Source organism: Gossypium arboreum, chromosome 13 (assembly GCF_025698485.1).
Source record: "Gossypium arboreum isolate Shixiya-1 chromosome 13, ASM2569848v2, whole genome shotgun sequence".
NCBI lineage: Eukaryota > Viridiplantae > Streptophyta > Magnoliopsida > Malvales > Malvaceae > Gossypium > Gossypium arboreum.
The window spans coordinates 2,833,354-2,860,655 of NC_069082.1; the positions used below are offsets into that span (position 1 = coordinate 2,833,354).

The 27,302-nt window shown below is 33.7% G+C and overlaps 3 protein-coding genes across 3 annotated transcripts; 2 read left to right on the forward strand and 1 right to left on the reverse strand.

The window, feature by feature from the left end:
• Positions 1–1,458: 1,458 nt before the first annotated feature.
• On the forward strand, positions 1,459–18,533 carry LOC108463898 (ADP-ribosylation factor GTPase-activating protein AGD4-like). The gene is made up of 19 exons (XM_017763890.2): positions 1,459–1,699; positions 2,048–2,124; positions 2,676–2,776; positions 4,702–4,772; positions 6,169–6,231; positions 9,097–9,141; positions 9,695–9,760; positions 11,213–11,260; positions 11,370–11,465; positions 11,556–11,597; positions 12,035–12,250; positions 12,369–12,497; positions 16,070–16,285; positions 16,377–16,463; positions 16,598–16,840; positions 17,042–17,160; positions 17,286–17,376; positions 17,511–17,977; positions 18,089–18,533. The coding sequence occupies exons 1-19, from the start codon at positions 1,652–1,654 to the stop codon at positions 18,198–18,200; spliced, it is 2,337 nt and encodes a 778-aa protein (XP_017619379.1). The 5' UTR covers positions 1,459–1,651; the 3' UTR covers positions 18,201–18,533.
• A 624-nt stretch (positions 18,534–19,157) lies between these two features.
• LOC108463897 (pentatricopeptide repeat-containing protein At1g61870, mitochondrial-like) lies at positions 19,158–20,750 on the reverse strand. Its single transcript, XM_017763889.2, has one exon. It carries the CDS (start codon positions 20,577–20,579, stop codon positions 19,392–19,394), a length of 1,188 nt encoding a protein of 395 aa, XP_017619378.1. The 5' UTR covers positions 20,580–20,750; the 3' UTR covers positions 19,158–19,391.
• Positions 20,751–22,987: 2,237 nt separating this feature from the next.
• LOC108461227 (uncharacterized) lies at positions 22,988–26,098 on the forward strand. The gene is made up of 7 exons (XM_017760982.2): positions 22,988–23,741; positions 24,225–24,311; positions 24,424–24,468; positions 24,562–24,657; positions 24,790–24,891; positions 25,572–25,726; positions 25,797–26,098. The coding sequence occupies exons 1-7, from the start codon at positions 23,184–23,186 to the stop codon at positions 25,876–25,878; spliced, it is 1,125 nt and encodes a 374-aa protein (XP_017616471.1). The 5' UTR covers positions 22,988–23,183; the 3' UTR covers positions 25,879–26,098.
• The last annotated feature ends 1,204 nt before the right edge of the window (positions 26,099–27,302 follow it).

Sequence of the window (27,302 nt, forward strand, 5' to 3'; positions counted from 1 at the left end):
GCAACACCCAAAAAAACTATTGCTCGTATGTAATTCGATAATATTTACAACCAATTGGAAGAAATAGAAACCAAAAAACCTGAGAATAAATCGTTAGGCACTTGAAATAAACCAAAGATTATTTGGCATTAGGCACTAATGTTATTTCTCTCAAATCAAACCCAACTCCAAAACCAAGAAGTTGAGAAGGGGAGTTCAAACACTCATCTTTGGCCCTTTCAACTTCATGGGTTTTAGATACCCGTTTAAAAATTTGAGCGGTGAGAGCTGAGGGAAGCATTGATCTCTGAACAGAGGTCGAAATAGTGGCCGACGAAGCAGATTAGAAGAGGCGAAGTTTCTAGCTTTGGTTACCTTTTAAAGGGCTTTTTGATTTGCTTTGGGAGATCCGAACCAATACGGTTGAAGGAGGGATGAAGGCTATCATTGACTGTTAGCATCCACCTTGAACGGTTCCGAAATCCAACGGGGGTAGTGGTGGCAACGTTAAAATTGAAATGAAAAAAAAAATCATTCTTCTAGAAGGAAAAGAAACCAAATGGTTTGGTTATAATTAGAGGTGTGCATGGGCCGGGCTACCCGGTCCGGCCCGAAGGCCCGCCCGAAAAAGGGAGGATTCGGGTAAAAGTATAGGCCCGAAATATAGGTTTGGGCAAAAAAAGAGGCCCGTTTAGAAAATGGGCCGGGCTCGGGTAAATTTTTTTGGCCCGGCCCGAATTATATACTAAATATATATATATTTTTTATTTTTAATCATATTTATATTTTATTTTAAATTTTAATATAATTAATTTTTATTATATTTTCAAATTGTGTATTATTTTAATATATTTTTATTTATTTTTGTTTTAATATTTGTTTTAAATGTATTTAATGATTTAATATATTTTAAATTTTTTATTTAATGAAATAAGTTAAAAAATTAATATGGGTCGGTAGGGCCGAGCTCGAGCTTAATAATTTTATTTCGGGCCGGGCTGGGCCAGGGCCTAGAAAATGGGCCTAAAATTTTTTGTAGGCCTAACCCGAACCCAACCTGCCCGGCCTATGTACACCTCTAGTTATAATTTTTAAGGTTATAAAATTTATTAATTTCAAGAAGAAAAGAAAAAATTAAAATGAAAAAGAAAATAAAAAAAAAAGTTGCAAATAGCAGTTCATTGGCGGCGTGTAAATGGCTCATCTGTCACATCAATAAAAAATAATAACGATTTTAGCAAGAACAAACATGGACCGGGCCCATTAAATTACTAATTAAATTTGAGTGACTTTTTAAAATTTTAAATTAATAAAATTAAAATTATATTTTAACCTCTTAAAATTATAAAAATTTAATTTAATATTTTAAAATTATAAATATATATACTATAAAAATTAAAAATTAATCTGTACTCCTACAAAATAGATATTAATATAAAAAATGGATATAATATAAAAAAAAAGTTGGGATATATTTAACCTTTTTTATTATTTTTAACTGGCATAGATTTTCAATCCGTGGCGCTCCACCAAAAAAGATCTTTTGTTAAACAGGGACAAGTGTTGTTTTTACCTTCTTCTCTTAGTTCCAACATTTTCATTCTTGGATCCAAGACACTGACCTGAGATTTGTTGCTATTGAGTTTCAAAAGATAAAAGAAGAAAATTAGCAATGGCGAACTTTATCAAGCTAGAAGATTCCCCCATGTTTCAAAACCAAGTAACTCCAACATTCACATTTTCATTCTTGTACATTTTCTTTTTTAACTTCAGAATTATATTTGATATTTTTAATTCAATTAATTTCTTAGCCATTCAATCGAATGTACATCATTTCCAATCGATTTTGTATTTACTAAATAATGGGTTCAATCTATCGAATGCAAATCAGTTTAATTGGGTTTTGTATTTACTGGGTAATCGAAATTCGGTTGAATCTGCTCTAATTAGCTATTATTTTTGTATTGCTATACCTGAATATTTTTCATGATCGTGTAGGATTATTGTTATTTTTTGTTTAAATTTTATGAAATTAAGGTTCTAATACGTTTGTTGATTGATTGATCAGATATCATTTCTAGAGAACACGACTAATGAGTTGAAAGATCGTTGTCAAACACTATACAAAGGAAGTAAAAAGTTTATGTACGTAGTTTTGTCTTTCTATGATCACTAATAGAAGCATTTGGATTTAATTATTGTCAATCATAATTTATTGAGGTTATGTTATTTTTATTAATACTAAGTTTTTTTTATATAAAATATTGATTTTTTTTTTCATTTTTAGTATTAGTTTTGTACCTTTTGATTATCATTTCTCGTCTCTTCCACGTGATACTGAAAACATATTCTGAGTGCTCTGAGTTCAACCTGCAAAAGCATCAGCTTTGTAGCAAGCCTTTGAGTTAAATGTTTGGTATCTAATACAAAACTTGAACTTGCCCTATGTTCCCCACTACAACACAATTTCAGCTACAATAAAAAATAGGATATGATTAATTTTATCACCCAAAACCCATGAAAAATAGAAAAAGGGACACTTCAGTGGTTTAAGTTGTAAATAAAGAAAGGTTACCTAATATCTCCCTCCCTCTCTCTCTCTCTCGCTCTCTCTATCTGTCTATGCATGCAAGCGCCTGCACACACGCACATATATGTTTATTTATTATTTGGATCTATCTCTATTTCTTTTGCAGGACAGCTCTTGGAGAAGCATTTAATGGAGACAATAGCTTTGCTGATTCTTTAGAAGCCTTTGGTGGTGGACAAGATGATCCCATTAGTGTCTCCATTGGAGGTAGTCAACGTGTCTTCTTATTTCACCTTTGCACTATAGCATCAATCATGTCAGTTGTTTCTTAGAAATAAATGTTAACAATTTTGATTACGTTGCTATAACTTGGGTTCTAGTTTTACAGGTTCTTTTAATTACTGGATATAAACACAGATGTCGATTTGACTCGCTTATTTGCGTGCATTTTTTACTAATGGACTACTTTTCTCAAGTAAATTTATGTTGAACAAATGATAGAAAGCCGAAATCTATTTGAAAAATATGTTTTCTGGCTTATTGAACAAATGCAATCGGATAGGAATTGCATTTAAATCGTATGATTTACATTAAAACCCCTTGTGTTCATCCTTGCTATAGAATAATGTATTAAAACCCCTTGTGTTCATCCTTGCTATAGAATAATGTATTTAAAACATAAGGAAAAGACATGTTAGGAGATCCCATTGGGTTGTAGATGATGTTAGTCTCCAAATCACTTGGTGAACAGTTAGAAGTATGCACTTTATTCAGAATGTTAGATCATGAAGCATCACGTTGAATTGGACCTTGTTTAATTTAAAAAGAGAGGTCTTAGGTTGGAGTGTGAGCAAGATTTGAGCATAAGCCAATACATCTAAGCCCTCCTGCTTACCTCAATATATTATGTAGTTCACTAATAGATGTCTCCCCATTTTGGAGTTAAAAGTGAGATGAATTACTTGAGGTTTTAGACTTTTAGGAAAAATTTTTCCAGTAATTTCTTATGAAGTTGTGTGACTAATGTGGAATGTATGGTATGAAGACATTTGTGGTTGAATTATATGGATTAGTACAATGGTAATGAGAAGCTTATATAATGTTATCTTTTTGTGTCATTCAGATGCGAATACGCAGAATGCTTATTTCCTAGAGGATGTAAGAAAAACCTATTCTACCACACTTAATGACCAATGAAGCGTTTTTGTGTGTGTGTGTCTTTATTTATTTAATTTTTTTTCATTTCTTTGGTTTAGCTATGGAAAGAAGCTACAGGTGTGTTAGTTAAGCTGGGAGGATTTGAGTTCTTTATAACTTGACTAACCTCAAACCCATAGAAACTGCCCCAAAGTTGAACTTGGAAGATTTTTCGTTAAGCCCAATGACAATGTGTTGATGGTGCCAACAAAATATTTATTTAGATGATCGTTGAAATTATGATATTTGCTCTACATTTGGTTGGAACCTTATTTTTAAGAGATTTAATGGCAATGACATACGTCATGTGGAGTTTTTTTCTAAAAAGAGATGTAGAAAGTGGTCTAAGTTTTATTTTTTTAATTGTCAGATTCATCTGTACTTTTTTTCTTACTAGAACTTTTGTTGGCTACATCTCATTTGGTGGTTGATTTTTCATGCTGGAAGATTATGGGATACCATGGTCTCCATCAACTTACTATTAGGGGCAACTTTTTAATTCCCTTCATTCTACTAAGCTGCTACATGGGTCGATATATTATAACATCTTCCCATTTTGAATTGGTATTTTATCATTCAATTGTTAGGTTAGGTTGTGATCTTTTCACCCTTTTTTGTTTGAGAATCAGTTAATGCTACTTTTTTTTTTTTTGGGGGGGGGGAGTTCATCTACTTCCCTATATAATACTTGTGTAAATACCCCCATCATAAGGAGTACTTGACCCGCAACAAATAGAGGAGGATTTATTCAATCACATAATTTGGGTTCCTAGAATATGGTGCCCTTGATATTTCCCCTTTTTGTGTCTTAGACAATTTTATGTATCAAAAATTAAAATGTAAAAAGAAAAAAAGGGATAGGAGAATATGTCTGACTTCAAAAATAATGTAGTTGTCTGACTTCAAAAATAATGTAGTTGCTTGTGGATAGAATAATCTAGCTGAAAGATTAAAGATTCTACCTCAAAGGAATTTTACATGGTTCCCTTTTGTAGGACCGATTGTGTCTAAGTTCATCAATGCATTTCGTGAGCTTGCTAACTACAAGGAGATGCTTCTTTCACAAGTGAGTATCAATTTACCATTAGAAGAATACAATTCTTTCTTGTCCAATTGAAGAATATTGGACAAGTAGCTTTTGTCTTATTAATGTTATTCCTAATGTATATGTTTTGTTACTAACAACATTTTATTAGATTTTATTTTCTTAGCCAATATTTTTTTTGTCCTGTTTGATTGTACATGGTTACATAGTATTCTATGCTTTGGGTATATCTAAATCAGTATTGTCAAAGACATAAGGCATAATTTAAGCGCTAGAACCCTTATATTGCCTCAAGTGCAAGGCGCGGAAAGGGTGCTAACCTAAGTGAAGTAAAGAGCAATATATGTACATGAAATAAACTTTAAAGTGTGGTCTAGTTTAGCTACAGCACACATTTCTTTTATTAGTCAATTTGTATGATTTCCTTATTATCCCTGTCTACAGTTGAAAACTCGAATATTGAGAAGTATAGAGTTTGATACTATCTGTTTCTTACTAGTATAGGCATATCTAATGAAAAAAGTGAAAATAAAAGAAACTAAAGAGAAGTTCAATCAAAAGGGCACTTTTATTCTTAAATCTTTAAAAAGAAATCACATATAGACGCACCAGTTGCGTGCTTGAACAAATTGGCCTCATCGAAAATGCTTTGAGGTGCTTTTGTTATCTGTACGAAGACCTTAATAACAATTATTTAGATCTCTATAGTTTACTATGACTGGATATAATGAAGTGATGAGCTTTTGGATGGTAGATATCATGCACCTTTGGAACTTGTATTGAAAAAAGTATATGTATCGCATCAACTCCTTTTCTCCCAAATTTGTGTAATATTCTTAATTTAGAAGGTGAGCTTTTTGATGGTAGATATCATGCACCTTTGGAACTTGTATTGAAAAATGTATATGTGTGGTATGAACTCCTTCAACTAGCTTTAATAAGGAAATAAGTTGCCATATGACAAGAAAAAAAAGACCTTTGAATTTGTCATTGCTCAAGACTTATCGGTGCATGTACATATGGTATCTGTACAAACCGTATTGTGACATTAGCAAAAGCGGATTCACTGTTGAGATTGTATATTTACTCAAAAAAGTATTCAGCATGTTAATTTATATATATGTAATTACTTTATAAATTCTTCATTTTCCCTAAAAATGCTTTTGTGTTCGATTGGTTATATTGCCTTGCTTTTTATATATAATAGCACTGGTAGACATTGAATATATTTGTTGTGCACGAAAACTGTAATCTTGAGGCCACTTGTTGCATAACTTCAAATAAGCATTTAATTATAGAAAACTTTATATTTGAGATTCCATATTAACAATGTGCTACATGCCTAAGAGAATAGTTATTTTAGGTGTTCTGTTTGAGATGCTCAATTTTGTATCTGAGATTGGAATACCTGTTACAGGTGGAGCACTTGTTAGTTGATCGGCTAATGCACTTTATGACTGTTGATTTGCAAGATGTAAAGGTAAAATTCATTGTTTTTTTTCATGAATTTGGAATTTAAATTGCCATTATCTAGCCCACTTTTGAATGGCTATGAATGTGGATTTAATTCTATTGAAAAACTTAACAGAAATCAAGACAGTGAGCGAAACATTTCCCCTTTCGAGATTTTGCATTGAAACCTTGTTCTATGTGTTTCCAACAGGGTTGTTAATGATTTCAAAGCAATCCTTTAGCTTTCTTTGTATGTCTTTAAACTTGATCTAGGTGCAGTAGATGACATAGGTTGGACTTTTTCTGTTAAACAACCACTTTGGATTTATAGCAAACTGTTATGCGCCTTGGCGTAGGATCTAGTCACAGGCCTAGACGAGAAAGAATTCTTGCTTCGACCTATGGTTACTCAAAAATGCAGATTCGTCCTTGACTGAACCCCCTCTCAAAATAACGTTTCTTTTGATAGAATAATTGCTTACCTCTTTATTTCATATTGTAGCCTTTTATAGACTGTTAATAACAAATGAAAGAGTCCTAATTGACATAAAATAGAATTCCTAACTTAGAGTTTATGAAGGAAACAAAAACCTAATATAGTAAAACTAAAACTCTTAGTAAAACCTGATATAATAAATAAATAAATAAAACTAAAAACTCCTATTGCAATTGAAGTGTCCATATCATTACTCCCATTCTCGGAATTGAGCTTGTCCTCAAGCTCAAATTCAAAATAAACTTCAGAACTTATCCAAAATCATCTATCTCATCATCATCTTGCTTGCCTTCAACATCTAGTACTTCTATCCAAAATAACCTTTTACATTTGTGTCCCATGGAATAAGACTCGTCACAATTATAACACAGCCCTTTAGCCCTTCTTTTCGCCATTTCTATCCGTGTCAATCTCTTAATAAATGGTGCAAAAGAACCTATTTTGCCGTTGTTCCCTGTTGGTTCTATTGTTTGTCCCCCTCCCTTTGCAATGTTCTGAGTTGTTGGAATGATTGAATTGCTGTCAATGTTTTGGGAAGTTGACCAGTTTAGATTGGTTTGAGATAACATCTTGGAAGAGACTTTTTGTTTACGTTCCAAAGCTCGAGCCATATTCATTGCAACTCCAAGGTTTCCCGGTTGTTGCATCTCAATATCAATTCTAAGTTCCTCTACCAATCCAAAGAAGAAAAGGTTTACTTGTTGTCGAGGTTTAAGATCAGTAGTCCTAGCAAGTAGTGATTGAAATTGGCGTTGATATTCTTCTACCGTCCCAGTTTGTCTCAAGTTTGCAAGTTCTCCTAAGGGGTTATTACTCATAGGTGGCCCAAACCTAATATGACAACACTCTCTGAAGCGTTCCCAATCCAGATTTGCCTCCTCTTATTCGATTTGATCAAACCATAATTGTGCCTCTCCTAAAAGATGGAATGAAGCTAGGCCGACTTTGTCTTCTTCGTTGGTCCGTTGATTGCCAAAAAAATTTTCGCATCTTTTTAACCATCCTAAAGGATCTCCAATCCCATCATAAGTGGGAAATTCCATCTTAGAGTATCGTGGCACCATGGCCCCACCGTGTTGCGAATCTGAATTTCTTTTCTTGCCTCCATTGCTGCCTTGTTCTTCATTATTTTTTTCTGAATCCCCTTTCATTGTCTTTTGGACCGAAAGAGATAACATCTCCACCTACTCCTCTAATACTTGTTGCCTTGTAGCCATTTGTTCCATGAATGCCTCCAGCTTGGCTGTCAAAGTTTTTTCGTCACCCATGAAAGCTGGCTTTGATACCAAGTTGTTATGCGCCTTGGCGTAGGATCTAGTCACAGGTCTAGACGGGAAAGGATTCTTGCTTCGACCTATGGTTACTCAAAAGGCAGATTCGTCCTTGACTGAACCCCCTCTCAAAATAACGTTTCTTTTGATAGAATAATTGCTTCCCTCTTTATTTTATATTGGCAGCCTTTTATAGACTGTTAATAACAAAGGAAAGAGTCCTAATTGACATAAAATAGAATTCCTAACTTAGAGTTTATGAAGGAAACAAAAACCTAATATAGTAAAACTAAAACTCTTAGTAAAACCTGATATAATAAATAAATAAAACTAAATGCTCCTATTGCAATTAAAGCGTCCATTTCACAAACTTAATTAATTACTTGTCATGTTTCCTTTAGTGTATTCATGTGTTGTGTTTGAAACAATTTTGAGAGGGCCTAATCTCTGAAATATTTCTTCCACTATAAACAACCCTGCACATCACTCTTTTGTGGTCTTTTTACTTCTATGGTTTGCATTATGTTCTCTCTCGTCTTCCCACCTCCACTTTTTTTTCATCAAAGTGGGAATATTATGCTTTTTCTATTATCTATTGCCACACTATCCATCCATGTAGTTTACTGTTAGCCTAAATATTTTTTTCCATTCTTTTATCTATGTATCGATGTGTCACTTTTCTTTCCTTACCATCTTGAAAATGGGAGTACTTTCTAGGAGAACTCTATAATCCCCATGGAATCTGAAATTTATAATCTGAGGAAAGTATAGGACACTCATATAAAAAGAAGAGTGAATGGTTGAGGCATGATGTTCTTTTTAACAAGAAACATTTACAATATTTTTATCCTATTCATGGACAATATTGGATCTAAATGTTCATAATTGTGGAAACAAATATGAGTAAGATGCATTAAGAGATAAAAATACAACAATCTATATGGTGGGACCTTTGGGGCAGCTAATAAGTCAAATGAGCAAACATAATATTTGCTTTCATTTTTGACAAGTTCAACATTTTTAGTAACTTTTCTTCCTTGCTAACTATTTTAGAGTCTTGAGCTAATTTCCTTTTTTTATTCCTTTCCTAATTTGCTTTATAGCTTTTATCCTCTGTCTTTTGCAGGAGTCTCGTCAACAGTTTAGCAAAGCTAAATATGTATATGATCAGGTATTAAAGATAATGGAAGCTCCCTTTCTAGCGTGAAGTCATTATTATGATTGGATATTAATGGCAATTTGAATCTCCTTCTCTCTCACTCTCTCTCTCTCAATTTTGGAACTGAGTAATTATTAGGTAAAAACATGCTACATTTATATGTACTACTACTACTAAGAATACTTGTAAGTCAAGTGTTATCTAATAGAAATGAAAAACATAAAAACCTAGTCAGCAACTTGATGACATGTTTTCTGTGTTATGGAATCTGAATATTCCTTGCATAAAACAAATATACTGCTAATTTACTTTCTTTAATATTATGTGGCAAAACACTGATGGGGATGCCTCATCTCTAAATATGTCCTCCAATGGATTTACTAATGCAAGTGCTAAGAATATAAAAGTGATGCAAATATATGTCTTGTAGAAGTTTTAAATAACTATTTTTCCTTTAAAATTTTATGAAAAGCCACAATCAAGCAAAACAATACCATTAAAACTACCATGCTATTTAATTCCTTTTAGATATAATGCTTTTCACCAAATCATCTCTTACTTCCAGGCACGCGAAAAGTTTGTGTCTCTGAAGAAGAATACACGAGGAGATATTGTTGTTGAACTAGAAGAGGTATGCTCTTTCCTTATGTAATTACTAAACTTTCACATGTTTTTAAGAGGGCTCAAAGATGACATTCTTATCCTATACTCTATAAGTCTCACACTAGTTTTCTCTGCTATACTGAATCTAGTTCACTAGTTTGTACATTTAACTATTGAGTCCGATATCATTTTAGTTTGTAGCTCCCTGTTTTTGAACAATATATCATGATTTGTTGTGCCTTTTTCTTGACAATTTTACGTGTTTGATTTGTTCTTTCTGCTTACTTTGATCAAATGAAGTACACAGTCTGTTCTTTTTTGCTTAGATGTTCTTTCTGTTGTTTCCAGTATCTAACAACTCCTACTTTATCTGCATGACAAAAGTATTAGTTGCAATTCTTGAACATTTGATCTAGGTCCCCAAAAGTAAATACATTTTTGTTTCAAGAACTGACAATATAACTAATAAATCAATTCCTTATTGTTGGCCCGAAACACAATGTATGTGCTTGGAAGGGGTGGCTAAGAGAGTGGGCACTCCTTCAAACACTGAGATAATAGGAATAATCAAGGGAAACAAAGATTGTTTACCCTGTTTGATTTTTTCACGTCTATAGAGCTTAGCTCAGTGAGAAATATTCACTATCTTCAACACTTGCAATAAGTGATCCTAAATCTATCACACACCCATGACAATTTCCTCACCTTTGTACCTTGAAAAATGATATGCTCACCTCTAAATTCACCCCTATGAACTTAGCATGTAAAACCACAACACAATAGATTTTACAATCACAATGCACTCATAAAATGAAATGAAGTTCCTCACTTGAACAGATTAAGTGTTATATCTCTCTATACAATAACCTATACAAGTCTCTAAATTATATAGAATATTTCAAGACTTGCTAATGTAAAAAGATTTATTACAGTACCTATTAAACAACAACTAAATAAGCTAAATACAATATAATAATAACAAATAATGTAAACAATGATTGTTGGCAACTAAGCCTTCAACGATCCAATCCAATCCAACTTCCTTGATCCAAGGGATTAGATAAGAATTATTCAATTAGATCCGATTCTCCATATATATTTCCTCAAGAGCTATGATCTTCATTGATAGGTTAGATACATTCCACAGTATCAACACAACCCAACCCTAAAATCTGATTTTATAAATTGCCAATAACTCATATATGGAAACAGTCTCGACTGTTGTAGTTGATCAGAAAGTGGGCACTCGCTCAAACACTCCTTCGTCCATTCCATATTTTTCAACACTTATATTAAAGCATGGAATTATAGCTTGGTTTTTGCTATGAGGGCATTCTTTGTTCAAATTATATCATGTCTTCATCATCATCTCATATTTTCTTGTTAAGTTCTAAAGTTATCTATAGAGTACAGCTGTCTTTTCAATAATAAAACTAACATGGCTTGTATTCTGGGTTGGATTGGATTTTGGTTTTGACAGGATCTACAAAATTCAAAATCTTCTTTTGAGAGAAGGCGCTTTGATTTAGTATGTTTACTGCAGCAGCAAGTTTCACTATTTATTTATGTTAAAATTGTATTTCCATTTTATTCCGTACTTCATTTGGTGACTTTTCTTTGTGGTTTAAGGAAAACAGGCAACTGCTCTGATGAATATAGAAGCAAAAAAAAAGTATGAGTTTCTGGAATCTATAAGTGCAATTATGGATGCCCATCTTAGATATTTTAAGCTGGTTTGTATTTTCTTATATATATTTCTCAAAAATTTTGCTAGGTTGAGCTAGTTTTATGTGGACTGAATATAATTGATCTCTTTCGTATAGGGGTATGACTTATTGAGCCAGTTGGAACCATTTATTCACCAGGTAATGTTTTACCTTTTTCACTTTTTGGTTTGAAACAAAACAAATGAAATGGTGTTGATTACTACTAACCAATTAACCGATCAATTATTCAATAAGGGTTGTTCCCTCCATGATATTAGAAAGAAGAAAATGACATATAGTCAAAGGAATCTATGATTGTTGGAAATTTCTTCCTTTTGTATTATTGTCATCTTGTGTATATTTTTTGGGGATTTACCATGTTAAAGAACAAAATTTTGTCTGCTCTGATGCATATGAATTTGTCTTTATCTTGATATAAATTGCGTCGCAAATCCTTCTTTGAGATATTTGAATTAAGAATTTCATCTTTTGGATGCAACAGGAGTCATGCATTTCTACTTTTTGTTATATAAATGTCTATGTAATAAATGCATAAGTTTTATGCATATCTCTGTCATATGTGCACATTGTATCAGGTATTGACCTATGCTCAACAATCAAAAGAATTAGCAAATGTTGAACAAGATAAGCTTGAAAAACGTATTCAAGAATTCAGGACCCAAGCTGAGATAGATACTTTACGAGTTTCTAACAACATAGAGCCTTCAACAAATGCTGGTTCTATTCAAGTTGTTGGCATGAATTTAGACAAAAGTGTAGAACCACTCATGTTGTCCTCCATTGAAGGGGAGGTGAGTGCTTGATCTTCATATCTTTTACTTGGGCTACTATTTTCATATCAACATCGTGTTTATTTCATCAATGTTATTACTTGGAGAAATGAAGTATTCTTTTTCATTCTTTTTGCAGGTCCAGACAATCAAACAAGGATATTTGTTGAAACGTTCTAGTTCGAGGGGAGATTGGAAAAGAAGGTTCTTTGTACTTGATAGTCGAGGAAGTTTATACTATTATAGAAATAAGGGTATCAAACCAATGGTATGTGTTAACATTTTATTATTATCCTTGATTGATCATGTCTAGTAATATAACTTGGAGCATTTTGTCCTTTAACTATGATTATGGGTGAAGGGGAGGTATGCCTGTACCTAGTTAGCTTTGATGCTAGCTAATTTATGGTTTTGACAAAATTGATGATGCATTGCAGTGGAAATTAAATGTTTGTATGGTCTTGTTGCCCTATAGCTGTATATAGTCCTCCAAATTAGTTTGTTAAATCCCTCCAATTTAGCTTATCAAGTCCAGAGAACCTTGGAATAAGAATCCCAGATTTCCATACTCCCCTCAAGCTTGAGAGCTAATGCTAATCATTTCCAGCTTGAACAAATACGCATCAAATTGAGCTCTAGGGATGGGTTTGGATTTGGCAAGGATATGTTTAGTTTGTTGTCATGTACATGTGTATACAACTTAAACATGTACTCTTTGTGTCGACCAATCTCCATGCTTGATGCGGTCATAAAGCATTGGCTTTTCGAAATATTAATTGTTGCTCGATTGTCACAACTTCATAGAGATTTTGAATTGGAAAATGAAGTTCTTCTAAAAGTTCCCTTAGTTACATTCCTTCATAGATTCCATGAACTAGGGTCAATAAAATCTCATTGCTTTGAGCAACCACAGATTTTTCTTGCTCTTTTGTGTGACAAAGTTTCCCCATAAGTAGGAACAGTACCCAGATGTTAACGTCCAGTCAATCAAAGATCATGCCCAATCAGCATCTATGAAAAATTCTATGCTCCTGTTAATTCCTCTTTTTGAAAAATAAGCTTTTTTTTGGAGTCATTTTTAGGTATCTCAATATTTTGAACACTGCTTTTAGATATACTTCATTTGGGTTGTTCATAAACTAGATAACTACACTACAAAGATAACTGAAGAAATTGACGAGAAAATAATAATTTGAGGGTTTTGGAATAATTTTCTTGTGTATTAATTCAAGTATTTACATGGGTATATATTCACAACTATATTGAACTACTTAAGGAAATACAATCTTCAAAATAAATAGGATAAATAAAATCTCGATAATTTAACCCTAAGAAATCATATCAGCCTTGATTGACAAGGCTATCAATAGTCAATGGTCAACACCCTCCCTCAAGTCAGTGCATAGATACACACGTGCCCAACTTGTAGACCAAATTGTGATAAGTTCTGTTGTTGACTCTCTTAGTAAAGATATCGGCTAATTGTCGGTCAGATGTCACATGAACTCAGTTCAAAATACTGGTAGTCAACTTCTCTTTAATGAAGTGCCTATCAATCTCAATATGTTTTGTTTTTGATCATGTTGGACTGGGTTTTGACTTTTGAGCAATATTGATGGCAGTTATCACAATATAAGGACAGTTTGTTCCCTTCTGACAGCCTTAATCCCTCAAGCAATTTTTTCAACCACAAAAGCTCACAAACTCCCTGAGCAATGACTTTGTATTCTGCCTTAAAAAGATTACCTCCCACAAGTCTACAATATCCTGATGTTGATCTTCGATCGTCTAGTAACCCAGCCCAATCTGCATTCGTAACTGGTATAATGGGGTGTAAACCAGCAGAATCGCCTATGGAGAGCAATTATAAGCTGCAAACAGGGACTGAAGAGTCAGTGGATAAGGAGAGATACCAAAGCCTGGTTGGGAGATTAATTCACATTGGACCCAACTTAGCATATTCAATAAGCTTGGTAAGCTAATTCATGCATGATTCTCGAAAATCCCACATGCAGGCTGTTTTTCGCATTCTATCTAAAGTCTGCACCAAGAAAAAGGTCTCCTTTTCTCTAAACATGGTAACCTCCAAATAAATGCCTATAGAAATGTAGATTGGGTAGAATCTCTATATGATAGGAGGTCTACATCTTGGTATTGCACCTTGTTAGAGGAAACCTAGTCACTGGGAGGAGCAAAAAACAAATTGTGATTGCTCGATCAAGTGCAGGGGCAGAATATAGAACAATGGCTCAAGGTGTTTGTCAACTTCTGTGGTTCCAAAAATTACAGGATAAATTAAAACTATTAGAAGAAAAAAATTATCCTTGTACTGTGATAACAAAGATGCCATCAGTATTGCTCAAAATCCGATTCAACATGATCGAACAAAACGCATTGAGATTGATCGACACTTTATCAAAAAAAGGTTGACTACTGGAGCTTTGAGACTAATCCATGTGACATCTGGCAGACAGTTAGCTGACGTATTAACCAAAGGGCCCAACAACAGAACATATCATAATTTGATTTGCAAGTTGGCCATGTGTAATATTTATGCACCAACTTGAGGAGAAGTGTTGAATAATTAACAGATTAAGCAAATTCTTAGAGATTAGACAAGTAACTTTTTAGCTAATTGATTATATTTAGGAATCATAAAATATTTAATTTCTTTTTCTTTTCTTATTGTATGTGTATAAATAGCTTGAAAATTATTCTTAAATTTGATAAGAAAGATATTTTCACTATCTTTCTTCTTTTTGGTTGCCCACTCAATTTCTAACAATAATGAGTTTGAGCCTTTTGAGGATCCTTGGCCCTAATTTGATAGAGACCTCCAACCTCTTTGGCATTGCTAATCATCTTCCCCGAATGACTATGAGAGGAGGAAAACTTAGCAATACACTTCAAATCTCTAGTAACTTTACTAATTCACAGCCAGTTGCATGTTAACTTTGGAAACAAAAGGACAGCTTGAAGTGTTAATGTGTTGGATATGGTCACTTTCACAATACCAGTCACCTTTGTAAGTGACCCAACGACAATTTTGACTGTACAACTCTTGTGAATTGAGCTGCATTCTTGTAACAATGATGCATCACCTATCATGTGGTCTGAAGCTCTAGAATCTGTAATCCAGGTTGCTGAATCTTCTTCAACATGGTGAGCGGTGAAAGAATACCTATTTCAGCACTGGGTCCTGTAGAGGCAATCCTGGTAGCGTTTGAAACTTGGCTGAATATAACAGAACCTTCTGATCCACCAGTGCTCAAAGCTTTCTGACCAGACAAGGTTCCCGATGATTCTAATGCCATGAGGGTTTGGGTCATTAAATTAGTCTATCTCATATAGCTGACATAATCCTCTGTTTAGCCGTGCACAGTTCTCCAAATTAGTCTATCAGTTCCTTTCAATGTAGCTTTTAATATCCCAAGAATCTTGGAATAAGATTCCAGGGTTTGCACAGGTAGAAACTATTAGGTCCAAGAATCTAATGTTTGATGCTATTTCCATTGTTACTGTAGGAATGAATATATTTACATATATGGGATTGTTTATGTACCCATTTGCAACCTGAAAACCCACATAATATTTTTTTAGTGGTTCATTCCTCCCCTAATTGACTATTTGGTTTTAGTGTCCTCTCCTGATGTACATTTATATTTTCACTTTGCTTGGATATGAAGATGTTTGAATTGATCTGAAATCCAACAAGCATGAAATGAATGCATAGTAGAGTTGGTTCTACGAAAGAAGCATTTCATTCATCCTTGGTTTGACTATAAAACTATTTGAAAAATGATTTTGATGAAGCATGATGTTTATCTGCTTTATTCCTAGGGTTATCACCATCAACATACTGGTTCAGCTGGAGACAGTAGTGGTGTATTTGCTAAATTCCGTGCAAGGCATAGTAGGTCATTATCATTTAATGAAGGAACTTTGGGCTCTAGTACTGTCGATCTTCGTGCTTCTACAATAAAATTGGATACAGAGGACACAGATTTACGGCTTTGCTTCAGAATTTTAACTCCACTGAAAACTTACACATTGCAGGTGATTTACAGAGGACACATAGCCTTGTGACTTTATAACAATGTTTTCTTGATGATGATTGTGTTGATATGTTTTGTCGCTGATTGGCCAGGCTGAAAATGGGGTAGATAGAATGGACTGGGTTAATAAAATAACTGCAGTTATCGTATCTCTTTTGAATTCTCATATCCAACAGCAGGTTCTTTTATTTTATTTTTTTTTCTGCTTTTAAAGCCACAGTTTTGCATTTTTAGTGATATGAAATGCTCTAATTCTCATTAAATTGCTGCTAATAGTGCTTTGGTTGTCTGTTGTGGCTGCATCTGAAAAAAGCATGTGGAGATTCCCAGACCTCCTCCTAATGTTACATCACCTAATAGCCATGGTACTTCGGAGATTGAACAAACAGGCTATAGAGCAGAGCCCATCTCTTCACTCCTCAGAAAAATTCCTGGAAATGATGTTTGTGCAGAGTGCAGTGCTGTTGAACCTGATTGGGCATCTCTTAATCTTGGCATACTGTTATGCATTGAATGCTCAGGTGTTCACCGTAACCTTGGTGTACACATCTCAAAGGTGCAATTTATTCTTCAAAGAAAAGAAAGAACACCTCATGGTCTTCTTGGTTATTAGTTTGAAGTTCTTAATCTTTATTTGGTTTTCAACATGTTTGAAGAACTGTTAATAGGAAGGAGGCTGGTAGAAGTAAATTGATATCATGATATTGAGTTCATTTTAAGAGTCTTAAATAAAAGATTACTCTTTTTGTTTGTGCAGGTGAGATCTTTGACATTAGATGTCAAAGTGTGGGAACCTTCAATTGTGGAATTATTCTGTACTCTAGGCAATGCTTATTGTAACTCTATATGGGAAGGTTTACTCCTTAAGAATGAGAGGTAAGAGTTTCCCCAGGTTAATAAGAACATCAACCATTTCTTCATTACTAAAGAATGAGTTTGAGGAAACTGATGATTTATACAATAATCTGCTTTCTATTTCCTGCTAATGTAATTCACTGCAGCGTGGATGAACCAAAGGCTACAAGCACATCAGTACCAAAACCATGTGCCAAAGACGTGATTTCCCTTAAAGAGAAATACATTCATGCTAAGGTATTTAGTTGATCTTTCTTTCTCTTCATGTCCATGTAAATGCTGTTTAGATGAGCCTTTCACCTCTTATGCTATTATGATATGAAGCTGTGATATCGAATACAAAACCTACCTTTATTCCTTCTCCTAACCAGTATGTAGACAAATTGCTGATCATTAAAGATGCACTACAACCTGGAGATCCTCCTAATTTGACCAACATCTGGCAAGCAGTTAAGACTGATAATATACAAGAAGTATATCGTCTACTTGCAATATCAGAGATCAACATTGTAAATACAACCTTTGATGATGTTGTTAGCATTGAGTTGTATCACCATGTTGTTGATGCACAAGACTCGTCTCTTGAGAGCCAGAAAGAGGAAAAGGAACAGCATGATCCATTAGACTGTCAGAGAATCAAGGATTCTAATGACCCAGGGAACTGTCTACAAGGTTGTTCATTGTTGCATCTGGCATGCCAAGGTGGGAACTGTGTGATGCTTGAGCTGCTGCTGCAGTTTGGTGCTGATATAAATATGCGTGACTTCCACGGCAGGACTCCTTTGCACCATTGCGTTGCGCTAGGGAACAACTCATTGGCAAAGCATCTACTGAGAAGGTAAGCTGCATGGGAAAACTGCAACTTCAGACAAATAAATGATAGCATCAAAGTATATTTAGTACTTTCATCTCTTGTAAAAGTGGTTTTAATTTTGGCAAAACTGTGCAGAGGAGCAAAGTCTTCAATTACAGATGAGGGGGGATTAAGTGCATTAGAAAGGGTGATGGAGAAGGGAGCAATTAAAGATGAGGAACTGTTTATTCTGCTGAATGAAAGCTAGTGAAACAAACATGGTTTTCCCCAAACTGGTAAAAGCCTCCTTCTCTCCCCCGATTTTCTCTTACGTCGGCAATTGTTGTTGCCTTTATATAAGCATAAAAAGAGCGTCATGTCCTGTTGGCATCATCAAGTAATGTTTTGTTTTTTTTTTTTTTTTTGTTATAATAAAAACTCGATGTACTCGAGAGATAATTGTTGGAAGCTTCCCCTTGTGCTTGATTTTCTTTGTTGATTGTATTTGGCCTAAATTTCATTAACATAGTTTCTAAAACTTCAGGGCTTAGTTGAATGCGACTGTGAATGCTAGAGCCAATTTTCTTGGTTGTTTCCTAAATTGAGTTACATTTCTATTCAAATGCTCAATAATTCTGCTTGTAAGAATTGGATTAGCAGTCGAACCATTAGTTTTTGGTTTAAAATTAAAAACAATTGAAAATTCATAAAATATATATAATAATTAATAAACACAAATAATAACTCAAGCATTCATTTTATAACTTTATTCTGGTTTAAACGGTTTTTTAGTTAGCTCGGCTGTTCTTTTATCGGTTCCCTGGCAAAAGTATCAGGGAAGCCCCTGTCCCTAGGGGTGGAATGCATTTCAATCCCTTTACTGAAAATGGGCAAATTAACCTTATCCATTTCGAAACATAAGTAATTGAATTTGAAAATAAAAATGAAAATCTAACTCTAAAAGGAACTTTTGTGCTTATTCAAAGCTGCTGAATCAATTTCACCTTGAGGGGTTATGGCATGTAAATAATAGACATTCGATGAATGTTAGGACCCTCCTACGTACACAACACTGAAATGATTTGGTTAATATCAACTTTCTGATACTTGGTTCAGGCATGTGCAATATGATTGTTATGCATATTGCCAGACCTAAAATATGATCAGGCTAAAATCAAATACCAAATATGAAGAAATACTCAAAACCAGCATAAGATTCCAATAATTATTACTAAATAATCATTTTTTTCCCCTCAAAACATCAAATCACAAGATTTATCAGATGCAACAAAATTGTTAAAATTCAGAAGCTTAATATGCCATTTCACCAAATAGAAATGAGCATATCTTGTGATAACTCGATGAAGGAAGATCAAGTTGCACGGCCTTGCATTGCTTCTATGAAGAGAGGGCAACCCACCAAAGCTTTAACCAGACCTCACCATTGCTTCAATATCATTTATAGAGGAAGAGCAGCTTCAATTTTGCCCCATGATTCTAAGGCATCACCTTTAAGCCTCTTTTTCATCTTCTCAACAACTTGCTTAGCTTCCTCTGATCTCGACCTTTCTACCAACCCTTTAACCAGACCTTCCATCGCCTCAAACGGTGGAACCCATTTCCTCTTTATGATTTCCTTGCTCATTTCCAAAGCCATATCCAACTCTCCTTCATTCACCATACTCCTAATCAAGCTATAATAAGCAAACGAACAAGGCAAAACATACCCATCACTCAGCATCTTATCCAAAACCTTCTTAGCCGATTCTAAATCCCCTATCCTACAAAACCCATCAATAATAGTATTATAGCTAGCTGAATTTGGTTTCAACCCTTTTGAAACCATCTCATCTAACAACTTCTTAGCCCTAGCACATTCTTTACTCTTGCACAACCTTGAAATCCTATGATTATAAGTAGTCAAATTGCCTTCAATCCCTTTATTTATAACCTCTTTCATAACCCCATCAAATCCATTTTGGTCCCCATTCTTCAAGTAAGCCCCTAGCAATATGTTATAAGTATCAATATTTGGATTGACATCCATTTTCTCAACCCATTCACGTGCAGATTCGATCTTATTTTCTTTTACAAATGCTTTTAATACCAAGTTATGCGATACTACCTTTGGCTTAACGCCAAGCTTTTTGGGAAGAGTCTTGAAGCAATCGTGAATTTGCTCAAACATACCATTGTTTAGATAAACTGTGAGAATAGCACAAAGGGATTTTTCAGATATATTACAATACCTGTTTCTAGACAAATCGTCGAGCGTTTGGAGTGCTTGTGGAACCATCCCAGCGTTTGAGTAAAGCATAATGAGACGAATCCAAAAACCTTCGGATTTGAGCGCAGGGGTGTGTTGAGAATGGAGCTTTTGGGTCTCGAGGAGCCGGTCGACGAGGTCGAGGCGGTTGGCACGGGCTAGCTTGCGGATGGAGAGGTGGTAGATGGGACGGTGGCGGAGGAAAGTGGGCAAATGGGAACATTGTTGGAAGATTTCCGCTAGCTTTTCAGGGTTCTTCTCGGTTATTATGGCCGATTTCGCGGCTTTGAAAGATGGAAATGGAGGGTTCTGTTTTACAGCCTGAGTGGAGAAGAATGCTTTGGGGATTGCTAGCTTTGAGTTCTTGATGATGGAAGCCATTGCTGTATTGATACTAAAAATTGAAACTTGGAAAAATGGAGATCAAGGTTAGGGTTTTAGTATTCTCAACTAGAAAAGGTAAGGGAATTTCTAATAGGCGCGTTTACCATAAAGTAATACAAAAGCCAGTGGTAATGCAAAGTTTGTATTGTTTAATAAGTTTTAGGGTGAGTTTAGATCGATGATAGAGTACGGTGTGTTCTGTTTTTTTTTTTTTTTTTTATCTTAGGTTATAGTATTTAATTTTATTTATACCTTTTTTTTACATTAAAAGTACAGTCTATCTAAACTCATTCAAACAATTGATGTTTAGTGTAATAAGTTTTAGGGTGAGTTTGAATTGAATTGAAAATTCGATTTTTTTTATTTTCAGTTGAATTATTTGGTTTAAATGATTTATTCGATCAATTTTTAATTTTAATGTTTTAAACCAAATAAGTCATAAGACCAAAATTCCATAACTCATTTATATACTCAAACTCAAATTTAAACCTTAATTCCAAATGCTCCTTAAAACTTAATATTTTAAAAGTCTATTCATTAAAATTTAATAAATTAATAAATTAATTATTTTATGATATTCATTTTAATTTTATTATTTAATATAAAAATCCAAAGAATAGTAGAAGGCATGGATATTGTATGCTACCATGTAAGAAAATAAATATTTTTGCGTTCCTTAAATTTGTTTGAATTAATTTTAATATTTTCTTATAATAAATTAAAATTAAAGAAAAGAATACAATTATGTGAAAAATTAAAGGAAATAAAATTTTGAGTACCTCAATTAGAAAAAAGAAAATTTAACTAGAAATCATCTAAAAACCAAAAAATCAAATTTAACTAAAGGTTCAATTTTGTACAATTTTGCTCTCTAGGTCAATTCGATTTATTCAAAAATCTAACTGACCGAATACACGCTCCTAAAAGTTGGACTTGGCCCATTGGGAATTGCAAGCTAGGCCCTACTGCTGAAATCCGATTTTTTCAGGCTCTTGAAAATAAGTAATATTAAAAATAGATTAAATAAAAATTGACCCTAAATTATAACTTTTTTGACTTAAAACTTAAACTTCTCTTTTGTCAAAAGAGATACCTAAACTTTCATTCCATTACCATTTTTATCCAACCATTATTTATTAAAAAACCTTAACCAAACATTTTAATCAAATAAAATTATGAATTTAATATTACATAAAAATAAACACTTGAAAATGAGTTTTCCCTAATAAATCTATTTTTTTTAAATTTACATGAGAGTGATTTAAATTTATTTATTTTTAACCTAATAAAATGTCATCAATTTATATAGCTTAATAGAAAATTATGTTACACGGATAAATAAAATTAGTGGAATATGAAAAACTAAAATTAATCTATAATATTACAAATTATATCAAAATTCATTTATAATTTTAATAATCATCTCTTCAAAATAAAATTAAAATAAATTATTTATAATATTGTAGTATTTATAATAAAATATTATTCGTATAAATGTCGATTGATGTTCATGGTTTTCAACTTTGATGGTTTATGACTTTTGAAAAGCAAAAGAAAATTAGCCAATAGATTTTAGAAAAGTGGCAATATAATATATGGACAAATATTAAAATTATACATAAATTTTAGTTTAATTTGTTATTTTATATATAAACTTTGATTTTGTGCAATTTCATACTTGAGATTTTGATATGATTTAATTCTCACAAATTATTAGTATACTTATTAATATAGCATTATTTTATATTTATGTATTATATACACAAATAATTATATTTATCTAATTTAAAAATAAATTGATGTATTTATTTAAATGCGATGATTGAATTAAAATTAAAGTTTCATGTGTATAATTGTACCAAATCAAAGTTCATGTATAATTTGAGATTTATTTCAATGGGTAAACTATACCCAAGGTTATTAGACTATTAGTAAGTTTAGGTTTTGGTCACTCAACTTTAAAAAATTATAATATAGTCATTAAACTATTCGGAAATTTTCATTTAAGTTAGCAAACTATTTAAGAGTTTTTGTTTAAATCGATGGAATGTTTTAATTTTTTTTTTTAAGTTCGACTAGCAAGCTCCAAGTGACAACTTAACATTTAGTATGATGGACTAGTACCATTCGATTAGTAGAAGAATATACATTAAATCCAAGTCGATTTGACAATCAATGTCAAAAATCAGAGAAGAAAACTGTTTAAATTTTAATTCATAGATTCGTAATATTCAAAGTTATTTCATGAAAAAAAAAATGAATATAAAAGGCCATATATTGGCGATTTTAATAGTCTAATAACTTAAATGAAAATATTTAAATAATTTAATGACTATTTTATAATTTTTTTAAGTTGAGTGAACCTTTAATAATTTATTTTAACTTCTCTAAAAACAATTAACAAAAAAAAAAAAACTTTCCAAAACCATCAAAGCTGAAAACCTTTTGATTAACATTAATCAGCATTTAAATATGAGCAGCAGTCACCACAGCAGCTTAGAGTTAGAGCTAGCCCTCTAGCCACTGCCGCCGCCGCCACCACTTCTATACCTTTTGGTTCCTTTTTCGCTGTCTCACCTGAATTCCTCCTTGTGCTCGATAATGGCCTCCCTCAGCCACCCTCTCAAACCCCATTTTCTTTCCACCCCAAAACACAAACTCCAACCAAAGAAGCTCCCCACCAAGGTCCGCATGTCTTTCGAGGAATCGGGCCCATCCGTTGCCGTCGTTGGTGTCACTGGCGCCGTAGGCCAAGAATTCCTCTCCGTCCTCTCCGACCGTGACTTTCCTTACCGTTCCCTCAAGCTCCTTGCCTCCAAACGCTCCGCTGGCAAGTCCATTTCCTTCCAGGACCGTACCTTCACTGTCCAAGAACTAACTTCCGATAGCTTTAATGACGTCGACATCGCGCTTTTCAGTGCTGGTGGGTCGATAAGCAAGGAGTTCGGTCCCATTGCGGTTGAGAAAGGTGCCATCGTGGTAGATAACAGCTCTGCGTTTCGCATGGTTGATGGGGTGCCTTTGGTTATTCCTGAAGTGAATCCAGAAGCAATGGGTGGGATTAAAGTTGGGATGAAAAAGGGTGCTTTGATAGCAAACCCGAATTGTTCTACAATTATTTGCTTAATGGCTGCTACCCCACTTCATCGCCGTGCCAAGGTATTAGATAAATTTCCTTTTTTTTTTTCTCGGGATGGGGTTATTTACTTGTAAATATTTATACATTTTGATTGGTAAGGAATGTGGTTTTGCTTTGTTTGTTCGTTGATGCGTTTGGTTTTTTATTAAATTAGATGGATAATTCTTTAAAGCTTGTTGAAAGCTTCGAATAGTCGAAAATTTATAGTTGTTGAGATATTCCCTGGAATAACAACAATTTTAGTCATTTGTTATAGGTTTGGTTCTTTTGTTTGTAAAAGGAGAATATAATGTAATGTAATCTAGGCAAGAAATTGAAGACATATTGAGTTTGAATGAAATGAGATGAACAATTGATCGCTTGTAAAAGCTATTGGGTATTTGAATCTTTAGCGTAGGATGTTTTTTGTTCTTGTAAAGCTTTTGTTGGTTTCAATGCTTAAGTTATAATTATACTGCATCAAGCTGCTTAAACATCTGATGCTTGCCTGTGGTATTTTCCAGGTGACTCGTATGGTGGTTAGTACATATCAGGCAGCTAGTGGTGCTGGTGCTGCTGCCATGCACGAGCTTGAGCTACAAACTCGTGAGGTTGTTTGATTCCGTTTTGTTTTCTCCTTTCTCCTTTCTCCTTTTCCGTTTTGTTGTTTATTTTTATATGAGATTTCGTTCTAAATTGATTCCTTGTGGTATTTTATATTAGGTCTTGGAAGGAAAACCGCTGACTTGTAATATCTTTAAGCAGCAAGTATGTACATTCGTTTACAGTATCAGTAGTTAGCAATATCTTTTACATCTCTCTTGGTATCTTATAATTGTCTCTTCTCTTTTACTTTTGCAGTATGCTTTTAATTTGTTCTCACATAATGCCCCTGTTCTCGAGAATGGATACAATGAAGAGGAGATGAAAATGGTAAAAGAGACAAGGAAAATCTGGGTAAGTAATTGAAGTTTCTGATATATAAAATTATGTAAGATGTCTTTTGCATTTGGAAGTGAGATCGAGAAGGAAAAATCATCTCATAAAAGTATGTTTTGTCTTGCATGATTGCCCTCACTTGTTTCTTAGAATGATGCTGATGTTAAAGTCACTGCTACATGCATACGAGTCCCTGTGATGCGTGCGCATGCTGAAAGTGTCAATCTTCAGTTCGAGAAGCCACTTGATGAGGTAATATTTTATGATTTGCGGATTTACAATTTTATCTTCAATATATGAAATAAAAGTGACAAAAAAGTTGCAAGATTTGACTTTTTTTTTTGTCATTGTAGCTATGTTTGGTGCATTTACATGCACTGCATTCATCTTTAAGTTCTTGAGCCTTTTTTTGAAAAAGGAATTTAGGCTATGGATTTTAGGGCTTCTTCTTGTTTTACTTGTTACGATTTTATTTTTGGACCCCTTTTTCCTTTCATCATTTGCATTTCTTGGGACAAAAGTTGTAAAGAGTGGGTTAGGTTTAAAGTTGGATTTTGTTCAACCCTTATGATTAGAATGAGGGAAGTTAAAAATGGAAGAAGCATCTTATATTAATACTTTCAAGCCACATTATTATTGGTAAGTATTTTGTAAGGATGTTTCATGTAGCCTATTGATATCAATAAAAAGAACTGTATAATACTATGGCTCCAATTTATATCATCCCTAATCGTGGTTGCCTATTTGGAGAAAAAGAAGCACACACTGCAATACTAATAAGAGCATCTCAAAATTGGAAACAGAAATGAGTATTTTCCTGGTTCAGAGCAATGGCAGTGCTAATTGATGCAAGGAAATGCTAATTTATATGTTGCATTAGTGTAGCCTTTTCAAATTTCAACTCTTTATTTGGTAAATTCTTTATTGATCAGGACACGGCAAGAGAAATTTTGAAAAATGCTCCCGGGGTCATAGTTATTGATGATCGGATTTCTAATCACTTCCCTACGCCATTGGAGGTATCAAACAAAGATGATGTTGCAGTTGGCAGAATTCGCCAAGATTTGTCTCAAGAAGGAAACCAAGGGTAAAACTCCTCCTACATTTTTACTTTTCCTTTTAAAAGATTTTCATGCTAATATAGAATCTTAAAACAGGCTGGACATCTTTGTTTGTGGTGACCAAGTACGCAAGGGAGCTGCACTTAATGCTGTTCAGATTGCTGAGTTGCTGTTATGATCTACTTTTGATCTTGCTCGGGTAAACTTCGTTCAGGCAATTGGATTTGAACTTAGTAGCGTTGAGTTAGTTTAATTCGGTCTTCAATGTGGATATTTATTATCTTGGTGAGTTGAAACAAATTTTGGTAGTCTTTCCATGTACTAAACAATTAGATTTATATTTTGGCAGTTAGAACTTGATGTTTTTAGTTCTGAAAGTATATTTATCTGCACCAAAATTCCCTCATGGATCGATTTTTTGTTCAAGTAATCTGCTCCTTAGAACTTCATAGATATAACCAACCCTTGTTTTGGATTTTTGGCTTAGTGTCCTCAGTGTTGTCAAGGGTGCAAGGTGCCCTTTACATCTTAGAACCCTTTATTGCCTTAGGTGCAACATGCAAAAAGAGCGCTAGCCTGAGTGAAATAAAGCGCAAACTGTATATGTGTATGCGTGTTTGAGAGAGAGTATATGGCTTAGTATGCATGATGTACTTGTGGTCAATGTTTGTTGTTGAATGCTCAAATATTGAAAAGTATAGAGTTAGTATTATCCCTTTCTTTTTGCGGAAAAGTGCTCCTAGGCACTCCAGTCTGCGCATGATCAAATGGGCATGAGATGCTTTTGTTGTATAATATTAAGGCCTAGGCACACTTAAGCATACACCTTTGACAACACGCACATGTTTGGTTCCACTATAATGGTATAGAGTTGTAACATAATAGCTATTCAGTGGTAATGGAATAGAACCGTAATGGAACAAAATGAGTATAAAATGAGTATAATAATAGTTTGGTTAGATGAGATGGAATGGAACGTATGTCTGATTTAAAGGAATAAATATGGTAACAACATAAAAAAAAGAAACTAAAATGATCAATATACCTGTTAAATAGATTTTATAGTATCTAAAGCACACATGTTGGCATCCAAACATCAAATATCAACTCATCACATGTAACCTGTATACCCACTAAACAAGGTGCTTCCATCAGCACTTCTGTTCAAGCTCGTGTAGTATATCACCTGCAATTTCCATGCTAAAGTGAAAAAACTTCTTGCTTTTGTTTTAGTAAATTTGATGGCAGTTGCTAATAACCAAGGACTTCTGGAAGAAGTGATTGGGAAAGTTGACAATTCTTTAAGGACTGCAAAACAAAAACCACAAACAGGGGACACCGATTATTTAAGTAGTTCGATTTTTTTACGTCTATAGAATTTATTTCAGTAAGAAGTATTCACTATATTCAACATTTACGACAATTGATCTTAAATCTATCACACACCTGTAGCAATTTTCTCATTTTTTTACCTTGAAAAATAATACTTTCACCATTAAATTTATTCCTGTAAACGTAGCATATAAAATCATAATACAATAAGTTTTACAATCAAATGCGCTCTCGTAAATAATGTTCCTCACTTAAATGGATTTATAATTT

Excerpts from the sequence above, each read along its gene's own strand:
- LOC108463898 (XM_017763890.2), top strand. The coding sequence starts at position 1,652 with ATGGCGAACTTTATCAAGCTAGAAGATTCCCCCATGTTTCAAAACCAA. Across the intron at positions 11,598-12,034 it reads TGGAACCATTTATTCACCAG|GTATTGACCTATGCTCAACA; the intron begins GTAATGTTTTAC and ends ACATTGTATCAG. Across the intron at positions 12,498-16,069 it reads ATAAGGGTATCAAACCAATG|GGTTATCACCATCAACATAC; the intron begins GTATGTGTTAAC and ends CTTTATTCCTAG.
- LOC108463897 (XM_017763889.2), bottom strand. The coding sequence starts at position 20,579 with ATGGCTTCCATCATCAAGAACTCAAAGCTAGCAATCCCCAAAGCATTC.
- LOC108461227 (XM_017760982.2), top strand. The coding sequence starts at position 23,184 with ATGGCCTCCCTCAGCCACCCTCTCAAACCCCATTTTCTTTCCACCCCA. Across the intron at positions 24,658-24,789 it reads AAGAGACAAGGAAAATCTGG|AATGATGCTGATGTTAAAGT; the intron begins GTAAGTAATTGA and ends CTTGTTTCTTAG. Across the intron at positions 25,727-25,796 it reads TCTCAAGAAGGAAACCAAGG|GCTGGACATCTTTGTTTGTG; the intron begins GTAAAACTCCTC and ends ATCTTAAAACAG.